The sequence below is a fragment of the Grammomys surdaster genome, unplaced genomic scaffold (genome assembly GCF_004785775.1).
Source record: "Grammomys surdaster isolate TR1022 unplaced genomic scaffold, NIH_TR_1.0 184, whole genome shotgun sequence".
Taxonomy (NCBI): domain Eukaryota; kingdom Metazoa; phylum Chordata; class Mammalia; order Rodentia; family Muridae; genus Grammomys; species Grammomys surdaster.
In genome coordinates, this window is record NW_021604629.1 from 2,423,410 (window position 1) to 2,449,659 (window position 26,250).

The window sequence follows — 26,250 nt, forward strand, 5'->3', positions numbered from 1 at the left end:
AGACAGGATAATGAAAGTGCTGTGATCTCACTGGCATGGTGAGTCTATGAATCAGAGCTCACTGGGGAACCTATGGCAATCCTCCTGTCTCAGCCTCCCAGATGATTGGATCACAGGCCACCAAACCCTTCAGGAGTTCTAGCTTTTTCTAATCTCCTCACTTACCCATATAGATAGGAGTACCACATGTAGTCTGCATCATGCCTTCACTCCTGGAGCCATGCTTCTGCACAGCCAAGCCAAAATCAGTCACCTAAAAACAGACACACGACTCAGTCATCCAGTGACATCTGTCCACTTCCTGGGGACAGGCTTTTCCTTCTATTACCAATAAAAGACTTGACTTGCCCTCTCTGCCCACCCTCTCTGGGTGGAGAGGAAACTTGATGCAGAGAACTCATGATGTTGACTGTTCATGCCTTTTATTAACTTCTTGATACAGATTTTATAAGTTCTTTCATTGCAAAATACAGCCTAACCTCGGAATGTGTTTTCTATTTTTCTGTTAATAATGTTATGGTCCATTGAAAGCACTGTTTAAATGCAAATAATTATCCTTATCAACACTCACTAAGACTTTTAAAAATATGTATAACTAGTAAATACTTGGCTTTCATTACTATTATTTTCTTTGTGAGTTAGAGTATACTAATTAAAACATTGCTACACTATTTAAAATTAAGCAAATTAGCAAGGAGAAAAAAGGCCCACTTCAACATGGCTTGGCCACAGATGGGCTGAAGGCCTTTGCTGCAGCTCCAGTCCCCTGCTCCACTCCAAAGTGCAGTAATTACACCTTCAGTTAGTAAATATTGTGCATGTACCCTTGGTTGTCTTTCCAAATGGAACGCCCTTGGACCCAAAGCAGAAACACAGGCTCATTTATGTATCATACAAGCAAAGCACAGGTTCTTTCTTCACACTAAATGCAAAATTGTCAGTACCTTACAAAGGATAAGGAAAGGCTCTTAATTAATATATGAGACTGGGAAATTACGTTCTGCTCATATCTCTCTCTCTCTCTCTCTCTCTCTCTCTCTCTCTCTCTCTCTCTCTCTCTCTCTCTCTCTCCTTTCTTTGATACAAAGTCTCACTCTGTAGCTCAGATGACCTAAACTCACACTCACAATGTTTGCCTTAAACTCATAGCAGTCTTCCTGTTTTGGCCTCTCATGTGCTGGGAATACAAGTGTGCATCAGCATGCCTTGAATCAATTATTCCAGACGTTTCCATAAATATCTCGCTTGGCATATAATATCTATCTTTCTCCACACAACATTTCTACAAATACAAAATATATTAAAGCCTTCATGATCAAGTTCCATTATCTGGAGAGCACTGAGTCACTTGTTTACCAAACGTTAACTGAGCATATTCTGTTTCAGGCACTCCTGCACAATCTAACAAGGAATAAAATGGCCGAAATTCCTGGCTGCATGGAGTCTACAGCAGAACCAGAAAGAGCGTTCACCGAGGGACACCAGCAATGTTGCTGGACTGTTTATACTGCATACAGATTTAGCTTCAGCAACAGCAACTTACAGACACATTTGAGTCTAAAGCTAACACTTGCACACATTTTGAAAGCAGCCACTATTAAAGTGCTAAGTAATAAATAATGTATTCTATCATTTATTTGACATTAAGGAACACTTAGTTTGAATAAAATCTTCAAGAATAAACACTTGGCACATTAATTGTGGTTAAGACATAAATATTAATACTCAGGAAAAATTTCAATGAGAAATTCAGACTGTAGCATTAATTTAGTATCAAAAGCACAGCCAAGGTGTTTTTCTCTAAATCTGTAACACATTTACATCAAATTACCAGACATAATTTTGAAATTAATTAAAATTCAGAGCATCTGTTTCCTTGCTATTAACTAATGCTTTATATCTATCCAAAGGAGTATGCATTTTGAAAAACACATTGGATAGCATCACTTAGCTCATGAAATTATTTTCATCAGTTGCAACTTCTTTTGTAAACTCTTTAACTTCTTAGCACAATTGGCTTAGATTTAAAAGTCACCAAAATGTGTCTAAGATGTCTGCAGCTACTTGGTTGCTAGTCATTTTCAGGAACTACTTAGTAGTATCCAGGCTCTTACCTTTATGTTTAAGTTCATTTCATTGTTATCGTCTATAAAGCTGCTTTTAACCATAATGTTTTCCAGCTTTAGATCTCTGTGCACTATATCTACCAAGGAAACAAAGACAAGCAAGGTGAGCAACAGAAGGGTGGAGAGGACACAAACAGGGCAGACAAGTAAAGACTGAGGGAAGGCCGTGTGATGCTTCCCTCTTCTGTTTTTACTTACTTCTCTACATCTCTATCAGAAGTCATTTTCTCATCTCTGCATGTTCCCTGTTGTGTCAACCTAGTGTCTTAGCCTGGTGAGTGCAGAAAGGGATCTACCAGAGGCTGCATATTCCTAGGAGAATGAAGGCAATCTGGGTCTCACCACAGGCCCAGGAAGGTTTTCTGTATCCTTAGCTTTCTAAATAGGCTTATATATAATGTTATTGTCAGCATAGACATTTTAACATATTGTAACTTGTCTACGTGTTCATTGACTGTGTTTTTCTAAGATATCAGCATATATTTTCTGACTGTTTGTAGGTTAAAGTAAAAAATATAGATCATGGAACACAAATACCTAGTTGAACAGGTCAGGGTTGAAGTGATAGTTCTATGTGCATTAAAATAATGTATCAAACATTCCTCTGCAAATAACTGGCTGAGTTCACAGCTACAACAAACATTTCTCAAGTTGTAGAAAGTTAAGTGTATAACATCTAGGAAATGCAACTGAACTAGACCTGAACTGACAATTACAGCTAATCACTTTACAGTTCTCATATATGACCCCCAGGCTTTGTCTTAGAACTCTCCTGCACATGTAGCACCAGGGTGTACACTGGAAACTTCTGATCCTTCTGCTTTGAACCCAAGCTGCTCTAAAACTGAAGCCTACTGTTTGACAATGCTAGAACACATACACTTTTAATGACATTGGTATACAAATATTTCAGGGAAATTCATTTTGATTTATCTACTTTAATTTTGATCATATTAGCCAATTTTAAACTTCTAAAATAAGAATGGTCATGACTGTTTGCTTTTCATGGACAGTGTGATTTTATGACTGCTTTGTTGCTAATTAAAACATTCATTAATACAATTAAGAGGGAAAATGTAGAAAATGTACTTGTTCTCCTCTTGCATTACCAAGCTCTACCAAAGTAATTATGAGTCCTAAGAACCATCGCACTTAAACCACAGTGCTATCTTCCTGAATGGAGATGGTGGTGAACACAGTCCTCTTCTTACCCTTGTTATGAAGATACGCAATGGCTGATGCAAGACTTTGAATTATCAGCCTTGTCTCATTCTCTGAAAAGTGCCCTTTTTGATCCAGGACTTCTTTGAGTTCTCCATCCTCACAAAGCTCCATCACAAGGTACATTTTCTGACATTACAGATTTAAAAGGCAGAACAAGAGAAAGTTATAAAGTTATATGTGTCAGGTATCAAGAGTATGCTTACAATATTAATTTATTAATGTGAAAATGTCTTATCGACTATATATAAGCTATTGTCCTGAATACAAGCGGAGCAGAGGGGCAAGCAATGGAGTGCTGACCTCAGGAAGCTCAGCAGATTTACATTATCATATGATATAATAACAGCAGCTAACATGCCATGTGTCTGTGGAAGACAGGCAGCCTCTTCATAAAGAATGCTCACTGAGAAGGGTTCAGACTAATGTGTGAGTAGTCATCGCTGGGAAGGGAAAGTGGAGAAGGGAAGGGAAGGTGGAGCTGGTGGCCAGCGTACAAAGCCCCTAAAGCCTGGAACAGAGCAGCGTTAAAATAACGCATAGATCTGCACTAACAATACTGGAAGCTGTGGGGTAGAAAGAGGTTATGGTGAAGGGTGAAGCTAAGAGGGAAAGGTTGGAACAAGTTTGTACAGAGCCTTGGATAACAAGCTCAAGACTGTGGCCTTCCCAAGCCCCTTATAAAACAAGGCATTGGGAGGAGTTTAAGTCAGAGTTTTGAGGTGGGAGTTATATATGTCAATTTTGCATTTCTAGGTGAACACCACAATATGAATTTACATCAGGACTCAGCAAAAGTTTTCTATAAAGACCAAACCTAAGAGTAAACACCCGCAGTCTCTGTGGGTGACATGGTCTCTGTTACAACAGTACAGTCAGCAGCTGCCTTGACATCAGCCATAAACAGTCCAATGCTATACTTACAGACGCAGGAAGCCGAGTTTGGTGTAATTTTAATGTTATGAAATATTAGTCTTTTAAATATTGTCATTTATTTGGAAATGTAGAAAACTTCATTTATGGGCCCTACAGAAACAGGCAGAAGGCCAGGCTGAGGTCACAGGCTGTACATCTTACCAGGGGGCGCCTGGGAGGCACAGGCTGGACACTTAGGGAGGTAGGTTCTCAGTTACTTTTCCTATTGTGATAAAGTATCCTGGAAAAGGTAACTTAAGGGGCTCACAGTTCAAGGTACAGTCTATTATGATGGGAAAGCCAGCACAGCAGAAGCTTGAGCTAACTGACCACATTGCATCCACAGGCAAAAAGCAGACGACAATGAGAGCTAGTACTCAGCGTGCTTTCTCTTTTTAAAATGATTTTAAAATCTTAAAACTGATGCACATGTTTCTGTATGCCCCAGCATACCTATGGAGATCAAAGGACAAGTTCTTGGTTCTCTTCTACAATGTAGATCCAACTCATGTCATTATTCTTGGATACAAGCACCTTGCCCACCAAGTCTTCTCACTAACCCCAACTTTCTCCTTTTTATTCGGTCTGGTACCCTAGCCCATAAAATAATGCTGCCCATAGTGAGTGGGTCTTCCCACTTCAATTAACCTAGTTAAGATAATTCCTCATAGGCATGACCAAAAGCTCATTTAATCTAGATAATCCCTGACAAGTGTGCCTAGAGGTTTGTCTTCTCAATGATTCTAGACTCTATCAGGTTTAAATATTAACCATCACAGAGGGGAGAAAAATACATGAGAAGTGCCAAGAATAGACACCAGGACTCAGTGAATGAGTGGGTACAGTGACAAGGAGGCAGGGATGAAATGCCTCCTGTGTCTGTCTTTCCTTTTGAGGCATAGTAAGATGTCTTTAGATATCCCACAGTAAAGCCACTTACTGAGTCAAAGATGTCTACTCAACTAAAAGGCATGCCTTTTTTATGGGCCCTGTCATCAGACACAATTACCCTCCATGTTTCCATTCTAACATATGTTCTAGAGTCTTGTTGCTCTGAAGATTTGGAGGTCTGATTCTGTTCTTGTAATAGCTGCTAATACAACGTCTGTATTCAGGCAGTATGCACTAAAACAGGAAGAGAGGTAAATATCTTTCTTCATAGACCCACAATTCTGATTCACTGAATTTCAGGCTGCTTTAGGTTTTAAAGTGTCTGTAACATCTGACAAATAAGCTTTTGAGCTGGGTCATACCTTTTTTTTTTCATTGACAGCGCTACAGGGTGGCTAGGAACATGAAATGGTAAGTGGAGTACTTAGAAGGGGAGGTTGCATTAGCAATAGTTATGATACAAATTGACATCAATTTTAAAATGCATGAGGGGCCAGACAGACTGCTCAGTTGTTAAGAGCACTGACTACTTTTCCAGACCCAGGTTCCATTTCCAACACATGCATGACAGCTCACAGGCATCTGTAACTGCAGTTTCGGGGAGGGTCTGTCGCCCTCTTCTAGTCTCTGGGTTCTGCATGCAGGCAGTACATAGACACATAAAATAAAAAATAAATCTTTTAAAAATGTTAAACGCATGCTGATCAAAGTTATAGTGATAAAGTACTCCTGAGTCTATTAGACTTACAGGGAACCACTACACAGTCTGAGTGGCTGATCAGCAATGTACAGCAGTCAGACAGCCATCTCCTCAGAATAGTTTCAGAGCAAAGTCTAGACATGTGTGTGTTTATAGATCTAGCTCATGTGAATCAAACTCAAGCAATATAGAAAAAGATATCCACAGATAACCAGTTCTCTTGCCTTCAAACTCTTGAGTATTTGGGCTCCTGCTTTTACAGGTGGTAGAGTAACAGACTAGTTTGCCCCTCTGCTTAAACAAGTTAAATGGAAACACTTATAAAACATAATTTTCAGACATTAGCATTTGTCATCATAGAGTAGTGTTGTCTGAGAGAAAGAAGCCCATGAGGCAAGCCCATGATTGTCCTACCCTTGGAAGAGTTGCCACATCCTAGGGCAAGAAGAGTTGTCAGAGATGATGAGATGAGAGGGATATCTGTGGAATGAAGTGGCCGCATAGAGTGTACAGAGCACAGCAGCAAGGCCTCGAGGGTAGGAAGATGCTTGATCTCAATAGTCAGATGACTCAGCACTTCACAGGTGAGACAATTGCTCAGAGAGAAGTTGAATAACTTGACTATGTTCTCATGGCTAATAAGTAATAGAATTAGGATTTAAAGAAACACATAATCTGTCCACATGCCTAACCTATCTAGTACACTACTTCTAGGTAGTGGAAGTGATGCCCAAATTCATAAACTAAAAAAAAAATTTAAAAAGTGTGTAGTTGATAGCCCTGGGAGGCCTGCTCTTTTCTGAAGGGAAATGGAGGAGAAGTGGATCTGGGGGAGAGGGGATGTGGGGGAGACTGTGAGGAGTGAATGAAGAGGAGACTGCAGTCAGGATATAGTGTATAAAAGAAAAATAATTTTAAAAATAAAAGGAAAGAAAGTATTTTTTACACCATGCTAAGTAAACCTTGTCAATTTTATTTTGAAGCTAACCTTGCAAAATCATGCCAATAATCAAATGGTCTATGGTATATGGACTAAGACAACTGGGGAAGGATGCCATCTCTGAGGAAGCTCTACTTGCTATTTGATTTGCATGATGTTTTTCTAATTTTGAACATTTGTTTCTAATGTGTCACTCAGTTACAACATGTAACTAAAGACATCAATCTAATCATTACACACCTAATTATACAATCAATAACAGAAGCCCTTCAGAATGTTCTCATCAATCTCTAGTGACATATTTTTGCCAAGGACATGAGCAACTGTGCCCCAGAGGGCTACTTTGGAATGGAATGATATTCATTTTGTAATAATAACAACCTTCCAACTGCAGCTCCTGATGGAACTTTACCTGAGGCGTCTCAAACACTTGTTCCAGGTGGATGATGTGTTGATGTTTGACAGTCTTTAGGATGTTCACCTCCCGCTCGAGTAACTTCACTGCAGAACTTCCAGCCTGAATCAATGAAGAAACAGGTTGCTTGTGGGAATCCGCTCCAACTTTCCTCAGTATGAAAGTTAGCTATTTTATACCCTTTCCTGCAGTTTTGAATAGTATCTTTCTTAAAACACATTGGAAAGACAAAGATAAGAAACCGTTATGTCATGTTGAGCTGATAGCCCTTGGAGACCTGTTCCTTTCTGAAGAGAAATGGAGAAGTGGATCTCCCATTCCAAAATCAGATCAAATTATGCCCCTTCTTTTCTTAGCCCATTTTCAAGTTGTATTTCACTTGGCCTTGGTCAAGCTCTTGAACTGTTTCCATAAATTTGATAAATATAGCCTCTGGCCTTCATTCCAATTTTAGTGTCTTTTTGATATTTCTTTCAATCACAGTAATCCTGGTGCATCAGCATAATAAAAACAAAATCTTCTTGGGATCTCAATCAGGGATGGCTTTACAACAAAAAAATTTCCTTTTGTTGTTGTCTCGTTTTGATTTAATTTACATATATAATACATATGTGACATATTGTATCATATTATATTTACAATTAATCTAGTATTTATGTTACTTCCAGGTCTCTCTGATTAACTGAGGAGAAAAAGAGAGGCAGAGACCTTGCCTTAAGACTAATCCAAGCCCAATGTGTCTCCTAATATCTAAGCCTTACTGTGCCTGGGACAAAGGGTAAAATGAAGATATTTCCAGGGAGCACATGGATATCCTTGAGATGTAGGCAAGACTGTCTAATCATCTAGAAAATTCGAGGGTGCTCTCTATCTTCTCCAACTCTGGCCCAGATCATCTACTCTCCTGATCCTGGAATTGCCATTATCTGAAGATAAATATTCTCCTCCTTTATGGGTCTTTTCTCAAGATAAAAATATTCTTAAAAGAGGTAACAAAGGACTGATTTCTGCATACACCTTTAGCTCCAGTTTGGGAAAGTACATAATGATTCCTGAGAAAATAGACTGATTATAAAGCAAACATATTCTAAAATTATTTTAAAATTTAAAAAAAATTTACTTAGGGGTATTCTTGATTCCAGTTCTTTTTCCTGTTCAGCCTTCACTTTGAGTGAGGAAGATACTGACCACCCTGCTACAGCCCGCTCATGTACAATAAAGGCACATTTTAAGATTAGCCTAGAGGTTCAGAGAAATAGTGATCACGAGGAGTGAAAATTTCTGCAGGGTAGATCTGGAAAGTTAGAAACTGTTCTGCTATTCATCTGTTCCCACCTCTTTCCCCAAATGTCTTGACCTGGACATACTGCAATAATATATTGTCCAGTTCCTGTATTGAGAGGTATCATTTATTTTACTACTTTAGTTACTGTATTGCCAATATCAGTACATGAATGAAAGAGTAGTTCCTAAAGTTGCAGCTATACTCCCCAAACTGAACCTTTAGCTCTATTGACAACAAAAAAGCAAAGAAGCAGCATCCCAGGCAGCCCTGTAGTATGCTTCAAAAGAACTATAAAAGATGCTAAAAGGGGTCTTAATTGCTTTATTAAAGTTGACATGTCACCTCATTAAACTCAGGAACTTACTACAATTAAAAGATGCATATAGGTTACTGCTTAATTTTATAGCTCCAATACTTATTATCACAAATACAAGAAGAAAACACCATAATGGTGTCATTTTGCTTCTTTATTCAGACAGAAAAATTTTTAAAAGTTGATAATGAACTGACGTAAAGTTTGAGGTCTTAGATTTTACCTTAAAGAGAAGCCCAGTCCTCTGCCAACAACTAACACAGAAAGAGTCATCAGGGACACAGGGACAGTAGACTAGACTGGAAGGAGGATTGGCCAACAGTAAGGAAACACAATTAAATGAGAAAATAGAAGAAAAGTGTATCAAACAACTCAGGAGGGGCAACAGGATTTACTTCCAGCTAAGACTTTCATGCTTATAGACCTATACCTACACATCCTGAGCACTAGTTTTTACTTCAAATTTACTTGTAAAGTTTACATATTTAATTATACTGGTTCTGTTGATGCTTTTGCATTTTCCAGACAGTACCAGTCTGCCTGAGTACAGGAACTAGTGCCATCACAAGAGAATAGAGTAGTCCCCATACTTCAGCAGTTAGTCCAGTCCTGGTCCTCAAGGGAAGACACAACCTGGGTTAATGAGGGAAGCCACACTGCCCACCCCTACCCTACCCTGGCATTGTACCCTGGGAATGCCACATGGGAAAGCCTCACCTTTTCTTTATTCACTTTTTTAATTGCCCACTTTGCTCCCGTTTCCTTGTCTATAGCTTCAATGACCATTCCAAAGCTCCCCTGTCCCAATATTCTTCCAAAGGTATAGAATTCCTGGAAACAAACAAACAAAAAAAAAAGAATTCCTCTGTCTCTTTGGCATTCACCAGGCATTAAGAATAAACATACAATACTGGAAGATATCTGCCGAGGGAAGAGGAATTCTGTTCTAGGGTAAGATCAAATCAAGACACTACGCATTTGCTTCCATAGAACCACTGATCTAAACCAAGAATCTTTCTGATTTATCATTTAGCTTTTGTTTTCAAAGACAGAATGAACTGGTTTGGCCAACAGCAGTGTTCTGGTTCACAGTGCAAAATAAAAACCACACAGCTCACTCCTTCTCATTTCTTGAGGATTAGCATTCGTAAGTTCCTGTGATGCAGATCATCAGCAGAGTACAGAGAGTTTCTGAACCCATCATGCCCAGGGCCCAGGACACATGGGACACCTGCTGGGGCAATACCACCAGGGAAGCCTCTGTGGGGTCAGGCAGCTGAGTCAAAGCTCCTTTTTCCTGCTGCTTACATCTCTCTCTCCCTCTTCCCCAGCCCTGGAGCTACTGGTGCCACTGCACCCCACTGTCTACACAGGAGTGGGATCCAACTCTGATCCTCATGCTTGCCCTGAGAGCACTTTACTGAAACGGCGATCTCTGCAGTCCTGATTTCATACTTTTATATTAATTGGAACCCTGAAAAGAATGGTGAGGGTATTTATCTAAACTGGAAAAATGGAGAGGTGACAAAAGCAGTGAGCAGATGAGCTATGCAAAATTGGCCTCTGAATCATCAACAAGTCTGAACAAAAAGTGTACTACTGCCTGTAGGAAAAGATTCTTAGTTCAACTGCCCCCAGTCTCGGTGAGATCCCTCAGCCCTGCATGAGCAGGAAGTAAGTCTGCAATTCCTTTGGTAAAAATTTCAATGTGCTTGAAATTTTTATTGCGGTCTTTACTTCCTTTCTTCAGGTTTACTTTTCAATTGCCTCTGTCACAAACCATTGGCTTAGAGGAAGCCTGAAAGCTTGGGTCTGGTGTGTCTTTCCTAGGAGTCATCCATCACCTCTGGCTCTTATAATCTTTCTGCCTCTTCTTCCACATAGATCCCTGAGCCTTGAGGGGATGGATTTAATGAAGACATCACATTAGAACTAAATGCTCCAACTACCTCAGCACATTGTCCAGTCATGGGTCTCTGTGCTAATTCCCGTTTCTGCAAGATGCCTCCCAGATGAGGGTTGAGTGAGACTCTTACCTATGGGAATTGCGCCATGGCATCAGAACTTATTTTACTGCTATATTCCTTTAGCATAATGAGAGATTTAGGTTTTCCCATAGGGCCCATGACCTCTCTAGTCTTAGGTTTACATATGAATTTATAGGGACTGTGGCAACACCCATAAGAAGAGGGAGAAGTGGACACAAATTCTACCCCTAACCAAGAAGCTATTTGCAATTGACACCTGCTGGCAAAGAGAAAGTTGGTTTTCTCCAAATGGACTGTCACTGTGCGTATATCAACCACATTCCAGGGAAGGCCCCATGCCCAGGAGCACTTAGCCAACATAAAATGGAATCCATGGTTTGTTTTTTTGTTTGTTTGTTTGTTTGTTTTTATTGGTGTGTGTGTGTATATGAACTTTTCATATCTTTGTCTTTTGGGTCTTTGTTTATTTTGGCATTTGTGCTTTGTGGGAGTTTGTTTTATTTTGAAAGGCAGAGAAAGAACAAAGATAAAGCTGAGTGGGTAGGTGGTGATCTGGGAGGAAACATTGTCAAAATATATTGTGAAATTTTTAAAATTAAAATAAGTAAATTTTGTTAAAAAGATGAAAAAACTGCTAGAAAGAAGAAACCCCAGGCTCTTCAGTAGCTTCAGCCTGCCTCCTGCATACCTCGATGTCCGAGCCATTATCCATTCTTATGTGCGGTACTTTTCCTTCTGTGACATTGCTCCGACTCCATTGCTGCTGAGGTTTTCTCTCCACATTTGAAGTTCTTATGGACTAGGGCCAAAAGATAATTTTGAAAAACAACTCTTAAGATGAAATATTCTTTTAATGGTGAACTCTAAGTGTGATAAGCTTTAATGGATAGCATACATATAGCATTTACTGTATACAGAATAATTGACTATTGTTTTGAAATCCAGAGTACAGTACAAGTCTCGGGCCACTAGGCCAAAGAAAATCTTCAAGTGAAGCTGCAAGTGTCAGAAGGTTCAGGTGAAGAATCGGAGTCTGACTTTCCCTAACCTACTGTCCCTTGTCACCAGACTTATACAAGATGGTCTACGATCCCCGCTGTGCTCTTCACACAGATGAATACAGCCAAACCAGTTTGGCTGGGAATCCACTCATTATTTGAAAATCATGTGAACCAGCCTTGTAAAGTATATTTTATATTCTAGAAGTTAATTTTAGGTAATGAAGCTACAGTTTACACATTAACCTTTGTCATAAATCTTACTCTGTATCAGTTGAAGAAAATGATCAAAAAAGTCCTATTTAGTTAAACTTGGAAAAGAAGTTTTTTTTTTTCCTGTACAAACTTAACTGTTCTTAACTGTTTCTTAACTGTTTGGGATCCTGAGAAATAATTTTGACAGTGACTGAAGGTATCATAAAACATGTAACTAACCACCTTTGCTCGTCTTCTTTAAGACCTCTAAAAAGGCAACGGATTGGCTGACAAGGGCTGATAGGATAAGGAGTGACTTCGAGTTGGGAATAGAGAATGAGCTGTCAATTTGTGTTGCAGAATCTTCAATATTTACCAAATCTTTTAGAGAAGATTCTCTGCTGGCATTTCTTTCTTTTTTTCTATCTTGTGAAGCAAAAATTTCTGCACTACCAATACTCGATGTCTGTGACATTTCCACCACCAGAACTGGAGAGTTGCCAGCTGGACACACACAAAGTAGACCAGCCCGAGAAGATGCACAGTGGGGGCATGCTGTAGGTATGTCATCCAAACCATGGTCAGCCATTTGCTTAAATTTGAAACAAAAATAACTCAAAAGAAATGTTTCCACTTTTTGAAAAAGAAAACCAGGTCAAAAGGGATGTGGTGGGTTTCTGGTGAAGAATGCAGCTTCCTGTTGGTGAAGTCCTTGGGTTAATGAGGTCCTGCACCTCACACATGGGAGCTGTGGGCAGAAAAGAAGGCACCATTTAGCAAAGCCCTACTCCATCACCTCCTGACGATCTCAGGAAAACTAGAAACTAGAACCAAATTATTCATACTTAAACTTAAATTATTCATACTTATGAAAGAGAAGTTCATACTTAAAATAAAACTGGACCATAACATGGTTACTACCAACAACAATAAGCCTAGCTTATTTCTTACTGTGATTATAGCTAAAAATCTAAAAATATTGGTATAGATCATATTGGTTTCATAATTTAAGGCTCTAGCCTACTAGCTAATGATCTCAGCAAATATCTCTAATACACTTCACTAAAGGAAAAGAATAATTTGATTTCATAAAACTATCTAATTGTAAAAGTTCAAAGGAAATATTAAAATATTAAAAGTAGCCTTACTTTTAGAGGGGAATAAATGGGTACATGTTTTTCTTAAGTTTAGTACTGGTATTTACAGAACTCTACCAAGCTGCGTTCATGGCTTGCATGAGCTGGAGAGGTAGGAGCTGAAGAGGGAAAAAGAGAATGAGCCCCATGACACATCTTGGAGAATGCCTTGGGAAACTTGCAGAAGCAAAAGGGAACCTATCGTTGTGGCTTTATGTCACCCTAGTTCAGATATTCTTTTAAAGTATATTTTATAGGCAGCTTAACCTGGCTTGGGAGGTATAAAATATACTTTTATCCTTTGAAGTGGAATAAACTTGCTAGCGTAGGAAATTAAATATTCTTAATTTACTAAAGAATTATATTTCTAGTCTCAGATACTTAGGGCTAGTTATTTCTTTTTATTAAGTACACTTGTTCTTTGACAATTTCATACAGGTACAAATGCATGATCACTCTAACTCCCTACCTTCTCCCTGTTTCTACAACCTGCCTCCCCTTACTCCTTCCCCTATACATTTCTTTCTCATGTTCATGTGTGGTATGGTATGCATTTTGGGGTCCAGCCGTGATTCCACACCCTCCAATTGATGCCACTGCACACTAGACTAGAAGGGTAAAGCAAAGTCCAGAACAAGTGGGGTTCTACAGGATCCTGCTCAAGATTTATTTGGGGTGGGCTTGAATGCATACACTTCATTTGGGGTGAACCAGGTGAACCTTAGAGAGTGGGAAGGAGTTTTCAGGGTAAATGAAAATCATTGGCTAGAGTTTTGAAGTTCTGTAAATGCCCTTGTTTGCAATGGAGAGGCATTCCAGCAATCCTAGGGACTTGCAAGGCAGGTTCTCAGGAGTTGGAGTGGAAGAGGGAAGGGGAAAAGAGCAAGTTGAACTTGGAGTCTGACAATCACTACTTCATCTTCCCCAGGTATAGGATGTTGGAGGTCAGGATCCCCAGACAATGTCAGAGAAGGAGCAGCCCTGCTGGCAAAGGGAAGTCATCCATTTTGTGTGGACCTCAAGAAAACTGTCCAGACAATAGTAGCATGTGAACTTAATTAGCAAGGTTTCCACACATTCATGACTATCCATTTTGTTCCATGATCCTCTCCTTCTCCAGAGTTTAACCACGGTTGTCTGAGTGACCATGAGTTTGGAGCTATTAGTTGGAGCTGACAAGCTCAGGGGTGGCTACACAACTGAAGACAGGGGTTCTCTCCTCCCAGAATCTATCAATAGCTAACAGTTCAGCAGTAAGGGTGGGTTCTATTCGCCCTTCCATGACTGAGTGATAGGGCCAGCCATGGGCAGGTTCACTGCTGTTGTGAACTGATGATTGCAATGTTTGCACTGAGTCTAGCGGATGGCATTCACAGCTCCTTCACCCTGTCTTTCAGCTCTCACATCCTATGTCCACTCTCTCCTCTGAAATATTCCCTGAACCTGACAGAGAGTGGTGTAAATATCTTATTTAGGGCTGAACCCACAACTCTTGCTTATTCTCAGTACCTTGGACTAGAAAGAAGTTTCTGTTGATTGGAGCTTTTGTCTATGGGCATGAACAGAGGTTTAGAAGGCAAGGTGATGATACATAAGATGATTTTTAACCAGAACTAAGTGTTGACCTCTGTCAAGTCCTTTATCAATTTTACTTATCATATCTTTTATTACTGGGCCTTTAATATGTCATATTATATTTGGATTTATATTTTAATTTTCCCAATATTAAAGGCACTTCTGATATTACTGCTGTTATACTATGGACTCTAAATGATTCTGATGAATTATTGTTTTAGGATACTGGAAAGACAACATGTTTGTATTTTGAGTTTTCAGTTATATTAATAAATTAACCTTTTTTTCCTTTCAAACATATCTATTAGTTTTTGAGATGAGATACTGAGTCATTTCATAAAATAAACTGGAAATCTTTCGATTTTGTTGTGCTTGATATAACACTCTGTATAGCTTGGAAGTCACCAGGCCCACAGGATTTTATAAAAGGTACTGCTAGCTGTTTATCCAATATTTATTGTCCTATTCTTCCTTACTAACAGAATCCTGGTTTTGTTAGAGGTAGCAATGTGCCCCTTAACATCCTATATCTTGGCCTTAGGAATAGCTGTGTGACTTATACAATATCATCACCACTGCTCTCAAAAAGAGATGTGTGTTCTGAAGAGTGGAGAGACGACTTAGTAGGTAAAGCACTTGCCATGCAGGTGTAAATATCCAGGGTTTAGAGCCCATAACCCACATAAATGCAGACATGGTAACACACATCTGTAACCCCAGTAGTCCTACATCCAGATGGGAAGTGGGGAAAGAAGAATCCATGCAAGCACGAAGGCCAACTAGCCCAGCATAGGCCGTGGTGAACAAGAAAGCATCTCAAATAAGGTGGAAAGCTCTTGACTCGCCATATGCACTGCAGCACATATGTGCCTGCACAAACACAAAAACACATACGTAGATATACAAGCACTTCAAAAAGAAACTACATGTTCTAAAGCCTTCGTGAAAGCCAGAAAAAGAAAATGCTAAGCAAGCAGTCCATAGAAAACTTTGATTAAAGGAACAAAATTTAAGACCTGTTGAATCAAATAAAAAGCCCCATTACTACCCCTCAGGCTTGATCTTGTAGCTAACTCTGCTGCTCCTGATTATACTCAGGGCTTTTCCTTCTGCTTCCTCAGTGAGGATATACTCTCTCAAATTGTCATTCACTTCACTGTGGCTTCTGTTCATTTGAGGGGCTTTTTATATCTACCTCACTGAAACAGAAGGCCTGTGCCCTTGATCTCTTCATCTCACTTTAATTTCTTCAAAGTATTGATCACCCCACTCAGAGAGTGTCACAGAAGAGCTCATTCCCACACTTAGTGGGTGTTTGTTTGTTAGTGGGTGGTGGTTTGAATAGGTTTGTTCCCCATAGATTCATGTGTTTGAATGCTTGCCCATAGGAAGTGTGTGGTCTTACTGAAGGAGGTATAGCCTTGTTGGAGGAAGTACGTCACTGTGTAGGCAGCTATTGTAGACTTCTATGATCAGGCTCTGCCCAGCTCAGAAGACAGACCTTACTCCTGGCCGCCTGTGGAAGACAGTTGCTGTCTTCAGATCAACATGTAGAACATTTGGCTTCTCCAGCACCATGTCTGCCTGCATGAGGCTGTGCTTCCCACCATGATGATAACGGACTAAGTCTCTGAAACTGTAAGTCAGCTCCAATTAAGTGTTTTCCTTTATAAGAATTACCTTAGACATGGTGTCTTCCCAGCAAGCAAACCCTAACTAGGACCACGAGTGAGTGGTTTTCATACCAACTTTGGAGCACAGTGTAGCCATCTAGCTCCATTCTACCTAGTTCACATAACCAAAATCTTACCATGGCAATGGCCCTCATAAGATGGAAGAGATTCTATTAGTCAATCTCATTTGTGAATGAAAGTAAAAAATTTTAAGTGTTATACTTGTTTTTACACAATGTAATATGTACTGCATATCCTAAAATCATTTAGAATATAATAAACAAGTCAGTCCAGTAAGTGTAGCCTTTCATCAAAGCAGTGAGGAAACAGCTTTTGTTGTTTACACTGACAATGGCAAGTGTGAGAAACAGCACACAAAAAGTATCCACCAGAGGGGCAGGGAGAGGGAACCATGGTAAAGCCATTGCACTCAAGCCTGGGGACCTGAGTTCAATCCCAAGCACTCACATGAAAATCCATGTGTTGTGGTGCACACTTTTAATTCCAGCTTTGGGGAGCAGAAACAAGAGGATCCCGGGGCTAAGTGGTCCAGACAGCCTAGCCTAAGCAGAGACCCCCAAGTCCCAGTGAGAGACCATATCTTATAAACATAAAGTCAATGGCTTCTGAGAACAACACCGAAGGATAACTACTGGTGCATACACATGTATGCATATTTACACACACACACACACACACAAAGAGAGAGAGAGAGAGAGAGAAAGAGAGAGAGAGAGAGAGAGAGAGAGAGACGAGAGACGGAGAAAGAGAGAAAACAATCTTACAAATGCTTGACTTAATTTTCAAGTACATGAAGCAAGACAAAGATAATTTGGAATGTTTCTGCATACATTTTATGAAATAATTTTACTTCAGACCTAGAAGAAAATGTTTTGCATTACAGGATAAATATAAGTCCTGTAACCATCAATGACTCAGAGCAATGGAATAGATTGTCGAATAACAGCTTTTATGTTCAGGCAAATAGTGTTTTTTCTTGGCAGGTGTAGAAAGTCCCATGTCAAATGCATAAGGCATCACTCTATGAATGTGCTAATAATGATGATGCTATGGGCTTTATTTTTCAACAATGAGAAGCAGAAAAATTTTATAGAAATCTATAAAATGATTTACAATGAAAAGGTGTACTTAAACTGCAGCTGAGTTTCTTCTCATTAGACACTACTCCTAACAGCATGTTTACAAAGGATAAGGAGACGGCTTGGTGGGTAAAGCCCTTGCTGTGCAGATGAGTTCAGATCTGCAGCACCCAAAGCCAAGTGCAGTTCCCTGTATCTGTGACCCCTGGTGCTGGGGCCAGAGGGGGTGGGGGTGGAAATTGGGGGTGGGAATTAAGAGTCAGACGCATCCGCAGAGCTCATTGGCTCAACAGTCTGTCACAATGAATAATGGCTCACTCAAGTTCTCAAAACATCAAGTGAAAAGCAACTGAGGAAAATACTCTAAGTCAAACTCTGGCCTTCACATATGCAGGCACAGATGAACATATCCACATACTCAGGAATATACCATGCACAACACACACACACATACACACATATTTACATTCACACAACATACAACACACACACTTGTTCACATACACACTCACATACATGCACATTCACATACTCACACATAATACATTCACATACATTCACACCACACACACGCATACAGAGAGAGAGAGAGAGAGAGAGAGAGAGAGAAATGCTTTTTTCTTATGGGTACTTCCAAGACTATGTTGAACAGAAATGGTGAGAGAGTACTGGTTAGGTGGCTCAGCCAGTAAATCCTGGTGATCTGAGTTTAACCCAGGACCCATGTAAAGATGAAAGGACATGCGCACCCCATGTACCTTTACCCCCTCATGCTTCCCCCCACACACACACACACACTAATAAAACTTAATTTAAACAATAGTGAGAGTGAACATGACTGTCTTGTACTTCATTAGAATGGAAAGGTGCTGCTGCTTCACACTGATCACATCAGCTATAGTGTTTTCATGCCTTTCTTATGTTGAAAAGTTTTCCTTCTATGTCTGAACTGTTAAGAATTTTTACCCAGAAAGAATGGTGAACTTTTGCTTTTTCTATATCAAAGGAGATGATGATGTAGTTTTTAACTGTCACATGTCATTGTGACAGGTCACAGTGACTGGTCTGAAAATGTTAAGCAAGCTTTTCGTGCCAAAGTGACTCGCACTTGGTCAGCATGTGTATGTGTTGCTGAGTTCAGTCACTACTGTTTTAGTGAATATTTTGCATCAGCAGTCAGAGACAGCAGCTTATAGTTTCATACAGCATTTTTGTCTAGCTTACGTATGAAAGAGATATTGGTGTAATAAAATCTACTTAAAGGTATTGGGGTATTTTTGGGTTTTTTTTAAGAGTTTAAGAACTCATTGGCAATCAAAGGGGGTCCCAGCACTAAAGGGGGAAGTAGACATGGTGTCCATAACCAAGAAGCTATTTGCAATTGATACCCACAGGCAAAAGGAAAATCAGTTTTTTTCAGTGGAGTGTACCTGAGTATACCAAGCACACTCCAGGGGAGGCTGCATGCACAGGGATAGTTGGCCGTCACAAAGCACACTCCATGGTTTCTGTGGACTTTCTGTTTCATTCTGTTTGGTTTACCATATTGGTCCTTTCACTTGTTTGTTTTGATTTTTATTTTTTTGTGGATTTGTGGGGTCTTTGGAAAGGGAGAAGAAAAAAATCTAAGTTGAGTTAATAGGGAAGTGAAAGAAGCTGAGGACAAGAAACAATCAAAATATATGAAACAGATTTTTAAATAAAAAAGAAATATTGGTGATTATTTTTCTATATTTGGTAAAATTTAGATATAAAGTTATCTGGTCATAGGCTTATCTTTTTGGAAGGTTTTAATTACTTGTTCAATTTATCTTAGCCCAATTTAAAACTGAGTAAAAGACCTGAAGAAGTATTTCTTCAAAAAACAAGACATTAAAAATTGCCAACAGGTTTTTCCTAAACCAAGGCCGCCCTTGATATGGCCGCTAACATTGGGGAGCCTTCCTTTATGACAATATTACACCCCAAACTGACAAATGGTTGGTAAATTGAACATTTACAAGGGACTAGGATGGCTGTGAGTTAGCCCAATGACGGGATTATTGTAGGTCCACTTCCCAGGGGCCCACCCAATGCAGCCGAAAAGGAGTGCGTGGTGCTGGGAGTGGGTGCAGCCTACATGGCCTAAGACAGGGCCCTCACCCTCCTTTCACCCACATCGGAGTCCCTTGACGTTGCCCATCGTCGACAGCCTAAAACCTTCGACCATCGATGTGACTCGTCTCACATCAGTGTTTTGGGGTTGTGAGCTTGTCTAAGACCCCCCATAATTAGACATCCAAATTCAAAATTCACATAGTTGGGATTGATCATAAGATGCCTTCTCTAACTAAACAGAGAAGGGGGAGATGCCAGAAGCCAGGACCCTCGCCCTTACCCTCACCCCCTACCTTTCCCCACCTGCACAATGTCCTCTGAAGCTTGGCAACTGCAAGATCCTGCTTAGCAACTGCAGATAGACTCAAAGCAGTGTACCATATCATCTTAAGAATAGCAGGGAGACCATAACTCAAGCAGTGTACCATATCTTCTGAAGAACAGCAGGTAGATCATAATTCAAGGCAGTGTACCGTATAGACCATGACATGTTTCAAGGCACAGGCCAAGAAGATTTTGTACTTTTCCACCATCTGGCCCCTCTTACCCCCTCCCCTTGTGAAACATGCTATAAAAAAGCATTTCATGTTCAAAAATAAATAAATTATTAAAAAAAAAAAAAATTGCCAACAGGAATATGAAAAGATTCAACATCAGTAATTTAAAAAGAAAAAGAAATAAAAACATAACAAGCTATCATTCTACACCTATGTGAAATGCCATAGTTTGAACATGTACTGTCTTCTACAGGCTCCTCATTGAATAACTAGTCTCCAAATGGTGCTGTTGTGGTAGCTGAGGAAGCATATAAGAAGAGACTGAGAGAAGGAGGTCAAAGGGAATGGGTCCTGTTTCATTCTCTGCAGTCTGTCTGCTATGATGTACCCAGATATCTTCCGTAACATACTGCTTTTCCCAAATACATGGAGATGAAAAAACTATGGGCCAAACCCTCCGAAACCATAAGATAAAATAGATGTTTCTTCCTCTAGGTTGTCCTGCCAGATATGTTTGTCATAGCAACACAAAGCTAACTAATACAATCCATAAAGAGAACCATTACTTAAACAAACAGACAAACAAAAAAACCATAAAAGTTTGGTTAAGGAAATTGTCCAGTTAGTAAACCTGAATTGGGGGCTTGAGTTCAATACTGGGAAGCCAAGTAAAAATACTAGGCATGTTGGTGCAGGCTTGCGATCACAGTGCTGGGGAGGCAGAGACAAGAGGATCCCAAGGCTCACAGACCAGCCAGTCTAGACTAACTGGTAAGTTCAAGGTCATTAAAAGTCCCTGTCTAGGAGGAAGAGGATGACAACTGAGAGTGTCTTCTGGCCTTCACACTCATGTAAACACACACAGCCACTAGAAAGTCCCAGACACCAGGGAAGCAGGAGGCTCCCAGGACCCAACAGCAATGACTTTAGCCAAAATACCCAACAAAGGGGAGATAGAACCTATAGAGAAAACCTCCAGTAGATAGGCATGGCTCCAAGTTGAGGGATGGGGCCACCCATCCATCTCAAAATTTTTAATCCAGAAATGCTCCTGCCCAAGGGAAAGACAAGTACAAAAAATGGAATAGAGACTGAAGGAAAGGCCATCCAGAGACATGCCACCTAGGGGATCCAACCCATCTGCAGACACCAAACCCTGACACTATTGCTGATATCAAGAAGCACTTGCTGACAGGAGGCTGATAAAGCTGTCCCCTGAGGGCTCTGCCATCACCTGACCAATACAGATGCAGATACTCACAGCCAACCATTGGACTGAACTCAGGGACCCCAATAGAAGAGCTAAGGGAAGGACTGAAGGAGCTGAAGGGGATTGCAACCCCATAGGAAAAAATATTGACTAACTGGACTACTCAGAGCTCTCAGGGATTAAACCACCAACAAGAGTATACAAAGAGGAATCCATGGCTCCAGCTGAATATGTAGCAGAGGATGACCTTATCTGACATCAATGGGAGGGGAGGCCCTTCGTCCTGTGGAGGTTTGATGCCCCAGCATAGAAGGATGCTAGAGTGGTGAGGCGGGAGTGGCTGAGTAGGTGGAGGAGCACCCTCATGGAGGCAAATGGGAGGAGGGACGGGGAGATGGGATGGAGGAGTTGTAGAGAGGTAACTGGGAAGGGGGAATATTATTTAAAATGTAAACTAATCAAATGATTAATAAAAATGTCCAGTCACACATACACAAAGATGTACGCACATGTATACCTATACGTATTTTTGTAAGACAAGCAGTAATAAATCCTGCTGAGGATGTGAACCCTAGTATGCCATTGGTAAAAATGTAGACCGATATATACAGTATGTCAGGGAGTATGGCACGAAGTTTCTAAAGAAATTAAAAATAGAACTACCATACAAGCCAGCAATGTGTCCTCTGGGTATAAACACAGAGATGAGACCACCAGCTCCTGAGGATTCCTACTGGCTCCTGCACTTCATGACACTATAGCATTATTCACAGCAGCCAAGAAGTGAGAGAGCCTAAAGGCCTGTTGATGGACAAGAAAATTGGTACAAAAATATGATTCAGCTTTTAGGAAGGAAATCCTATCAAGCTTAGTGTATCTGGTTTTATGTTAAGGTCTTTGATCCACTTAGACTTGAGTTTTGTGTAGGGTGACAGATATGAATCTATTCACATTCTTCTACATGGAGACATACACTTAGACCAGCACCATTTGTTGAAGATGCTCTCCCCCCCCACTATATAATTGTGGCTTCTTTGTCAAAAATCAAGTGTCCATAGGTGTGTGGATTTATTTTTGGGTCTTCTATTCCACTCCATTGATCAACATTTCTGTTTTTACACCAATAAAGTGTGTTGTTATTACTATTACTCTGTATGTAGCACAGCTTGAAATTGAAGATGGTGATGCCTCCAGAAGTTCTTTTATTGTTCAAGATTGTTTTAGCTGTCCTGGGTTTTTTTATTTTTCCATATGTAGTTGAGTATTGTTCTTTTGAGGTCTGTTAAGAGTTGCATTGGAATTTTTATGGGAATTGCAGTGAATCTGTAGATTGTTTTTGGTAAGATGGCCATATTTACTGTTAATCCTATCAATCCATGAGGCTGCCTTGTCTAGCCTCAATAGGAGAATATAGACCACGTCTTATTGCAGCTTGATATGCCAAGGCTGGTTTATATCCATGGGAGGCCTCCTCTTTGCTGAAGAGTAAGGGAGGAGAAACAGATGGGGGTAGGGCTGGGAGGAGAGGAGGGAGGGAAACTGCAGTCAGGATTTAAAGTAAAGAAATTAATTTTAAAAAGAAGGAAATCCTGCCATTTGCCACAATTTGGATGGCTCTAGAAGATGGTACTCTAGATGAAATAATCCAAACACTACTCCCTATATACATGGAGTGAAAAGCAAAAAGATCTCAAATATACAGACAGAATAAAATGTTTATCAACACAGTATCATGAGAGAGAAAATAGGCAAATAAAGTTAAAGAATATGAAGCAGATGTGCAGAATAAACAAGTCTAGAGATCTAATGCACTGTGTGATCTAAAGATAATAAAACTGTGTTTATTAGGGAATTCTGTTAAAATAAGTCACTTTTAGTTGCTTCTTTCACAAAACAACTACACAAGATAATAAATATGTTAATCTGCTTCACAATGCTATATGTGTGTGTGTAATATATATTATATCATATTATATTGTATATACTACCATTATGTGGCAGTCCTCAAATATACATACAATATATGTTAAATAAGTAAGTGGATAATTTTCCTTTTAAGATGGATGTGGAGTATCTTACAGCAGTTGTTCTTCTAGCTTTACTCAGACGGCATTTCCTTTGTGTCACCTGTCCTCAGTAAGTCAGCATCACAATGTCACCCACACTGATAGCAGCTTCGCAGTTCTTTCTTGCACCAGCTTTCTGATTTTTCCTATCAACATAGAGGCATCCAGTAGCTGCATCCAGGAAGTACAAGAGTATCTCTGAGTCAGCCAGTAGCTTCATTTATGTTCTCCATCCTAACAGCCAATACACTTGTCAAAGTAATGTTCTGCTTCTTACCACAGCAGTTCTGAAACAATAGACTGAATAGATACAGGTAGAATTTCTGGACAAGAACTAGATTTCGAAGTTAACTTTTTGGATGGAGGGGGGTGCCTAAATTCAAAATGCATTAGATTAACAAAAGCCAAAATAGGACAAATGTTTATTCATATGCATTTCTTTCTCATAAACTAATCTGACAGATTTATTAGCAAAGTAAATCCTAGCCTAACCAGTCAAATGTTATTCATATTTTGGAGGCATAAAACTAAGCATCACAAGTCTTTCTTTATTTAAACAAGAAGACTAATAGATCTTTTCTATAGAATCATGAAATTATGTTCAAATGAACATAAATATAAAAGGATCTATTAGAAGCCAACGATGCTTCTGATATAATGTTTCTTTGTGTCCCCAAAGGCTGGACATATGTAAGAATAAAAGGAAGCAAGTAAAATAAGTTCAAATTCTGTCAGCATTTGACTAATGATGAGCTTTCTTTTGGCTAAAGATATCCCCTTCATTTATAGAACCAAGCCAAGTCAATGGAACATTTCTGATACTAAAAATCTCTTGAGTTTTTATTCAATCATAAAAAGGTTTCTTACATATTGGCCCTAGAAAATACACTTACAGCAATTTCCTCAAGAAAATGAACACAAGAATGGTTTTATGAGATATAACTAGCTGCAATTTTCTTTGCCAAAAGCAATTTTTTTTTTTGGTTTTCTTTGCTAGGATTGTGTCTACAAGAAACCTAAACAGTCAGTCAATTCAGCCAAAAATATGTATTATTCAAATCAAGAAGAAAGGCCTTAAAGGCTGCCTGACTGTATGCAGAGTGACTGACTGACTGGATACTCACTGTTCACTCTGTACCTTCTAGCACGCACATAAGCCTAGAGAGGAAGCAAATGAGCTTTCCAGGACATGCTCTTACATCTACAGACACCAGCTTGACCACCATCCTACTGAGGGCATGGCTACAGAAATTATGTCTTATAAAATTATTTGCAATATACTTAAATTTTGCATTATTTCAGAGATTTAAAAAAGTAGTTAATGGAGGGCTGGGGAGAGAACTCAACAGTGCTTGCTATTATTCCAGAGGACCTGGGTTTAGTTCCCAGCACCCACATCAGGCAGCACGCATAACTATAACTCTAGTTTGGGGATCCAATTCCCTCTTCTGAACTCTGCAGACAACTGCATGCATATGGTGTGTGTACATACACTGAGGGACACATAGATACACATAAGTCATTTTTAAATTGTAACTGGGTGAAGTGAGCTATTAGTTGGGTTGTGCTTGTTTCTATTTTGAGTCACATAACACTCCCAACTGATTAAGCTACAGAATGGAGAACAGTCTCAAATGTGGACTGATGGTTAAAGGTAACAACAGAGTGTTATTAAAGATGGCTTAGTGGGGCTGGAGGGTGGGGTTGCAGTTATGCTCCATACTGCTTTTCCAGAGAATACAAGTTCAGGTTACAGCATCCATGTCAAACAACCACATTAACTCCAGTCTCAGGGCATCTAAAACCTTCTTCTAGACTCTGTGGGCACCTGCACTCATAAATGCACATTTACATAGACAGATACAATTTAAAATAAATAAATCTTAAAGTTTTTATTTTAAAAAAAGAAAGCTTGGCTTAAAGAAGCTAAAGTCAGAACTCTAACACTCTCTCTCTCTCTCTCTCTCTCTCTCTCTCTCTCTCTCTCTCTCAGTCTTGCTCTCTCTCTCTGATGACTCTCTCCTGTTATCTATCTAATATCTTTCTTCCTATAACACCAGTACTGGGAAACTTCATGTACACACAGGCCCTTCTTTGCAGACACTGGGCACTCAGTGAAAATCTGAGTGTTAATTTTATGAGAAAGGGCTAGAATTACAAATCATCCATATTTTTTTAAAAAAACAAACAAACAGTAAACACCGTCAGGGAAAGGAGGGGGTTATATAAGGTAAGGGCTTCTCAAAGTGAATTGCTGAGGGCTTCCTCATGACACTGAAAAAGACTGGGCACAAAGGATTAGACCTCCCTGTGGCTTGGGGTGGGGTAGGGACTGTATGAGAAGCTTCAGCCTAGCACAAAGGGCTTCCTAACATTCATAGCTGTCAACCATGCAAGGTAGGATAGCTCAGTCAACAGAACTGCTCGAGTAGAGGCAGGAGGGCCAAGCGGTTGGGACACCAGAAAGGAAATCTTAACATCTTGAGGTTTCCTCTATCCCTAAAGTGAATTATCCCGTCTAAGAGTCACCTGAGATGTAGCAACCAGTGAGAAAAGTGGAAGGCAGTGGAGCTAGCCTCTACAGAAGTTTCAGTATTCCAATGGAGATCTTGCTGTCCTGCCACAGATCAAAGCACCTACAAGCCCTAACATTTATCTCAGCCAGTTTGAATACACTTGTAACAAAGCAGTGGCTTTAGATTTACCATGTGGGTCAGGTGACAATACGATGGAGAAAGGGGATGAATTGAAAGCTTGGTGTGCTGAGAGATGACCTTGCTACAAAAGACATGAGTAGAAGAAACTGTAAGGAAAAGGAAACCAGCCCACTTTTTCTTGTCAAATCAAAGAACAATTGGTTTGAACAAAGAGTGGCTCGGGAAGAAAGGTGCTTGCTGCCAAGCCTGGTG

At 39.8% G+C, this 26,250-nt stretch overlaps 1 protein-coding gene across 1 annotated transcript in view; it reads right to left on the bottom strand.

Annotated features, from left to right (window-relative positions):
• The window catches only part of Stk33 (serine/threonine kinase 33), a 58,713-nt gene extending 46,137 nt beyond the window's left edge, over positions 1–12,576 (bottom strand). Inside the window, exons 1-7 of the mRNA XM_028768115.1 lie at positions 12,364–12,576; positions 11,483–11,593; positions 9,524–9,637; positions 7,206–7,310; positions 3,338–3,476; positions 2,115–2,203; positions 166–253 (exon numbers count right to left, since the gene is read on the bottom strand). Of these exons, the coding sequence (XP_028623948.1) occupies positions 166–253; positions 2,115–2,203; positions 3,338–3,476; positions 7,206–7,310; positions 9,524–9,637; positions 11,483–11,593; positions 12,364–12,576 (859 nt within the window). The remainder of the gene's footprint in view (positions 1–165; positions 254–2,114; positions 2,204–3,337; positions 3,477–7,205; positions 7,311–9,523; positions 9,638–11,482; positions 11,594–12,363) is intronic.
• Positions 12,577–26,250: the final 13,674 nt, after the last annotated feature.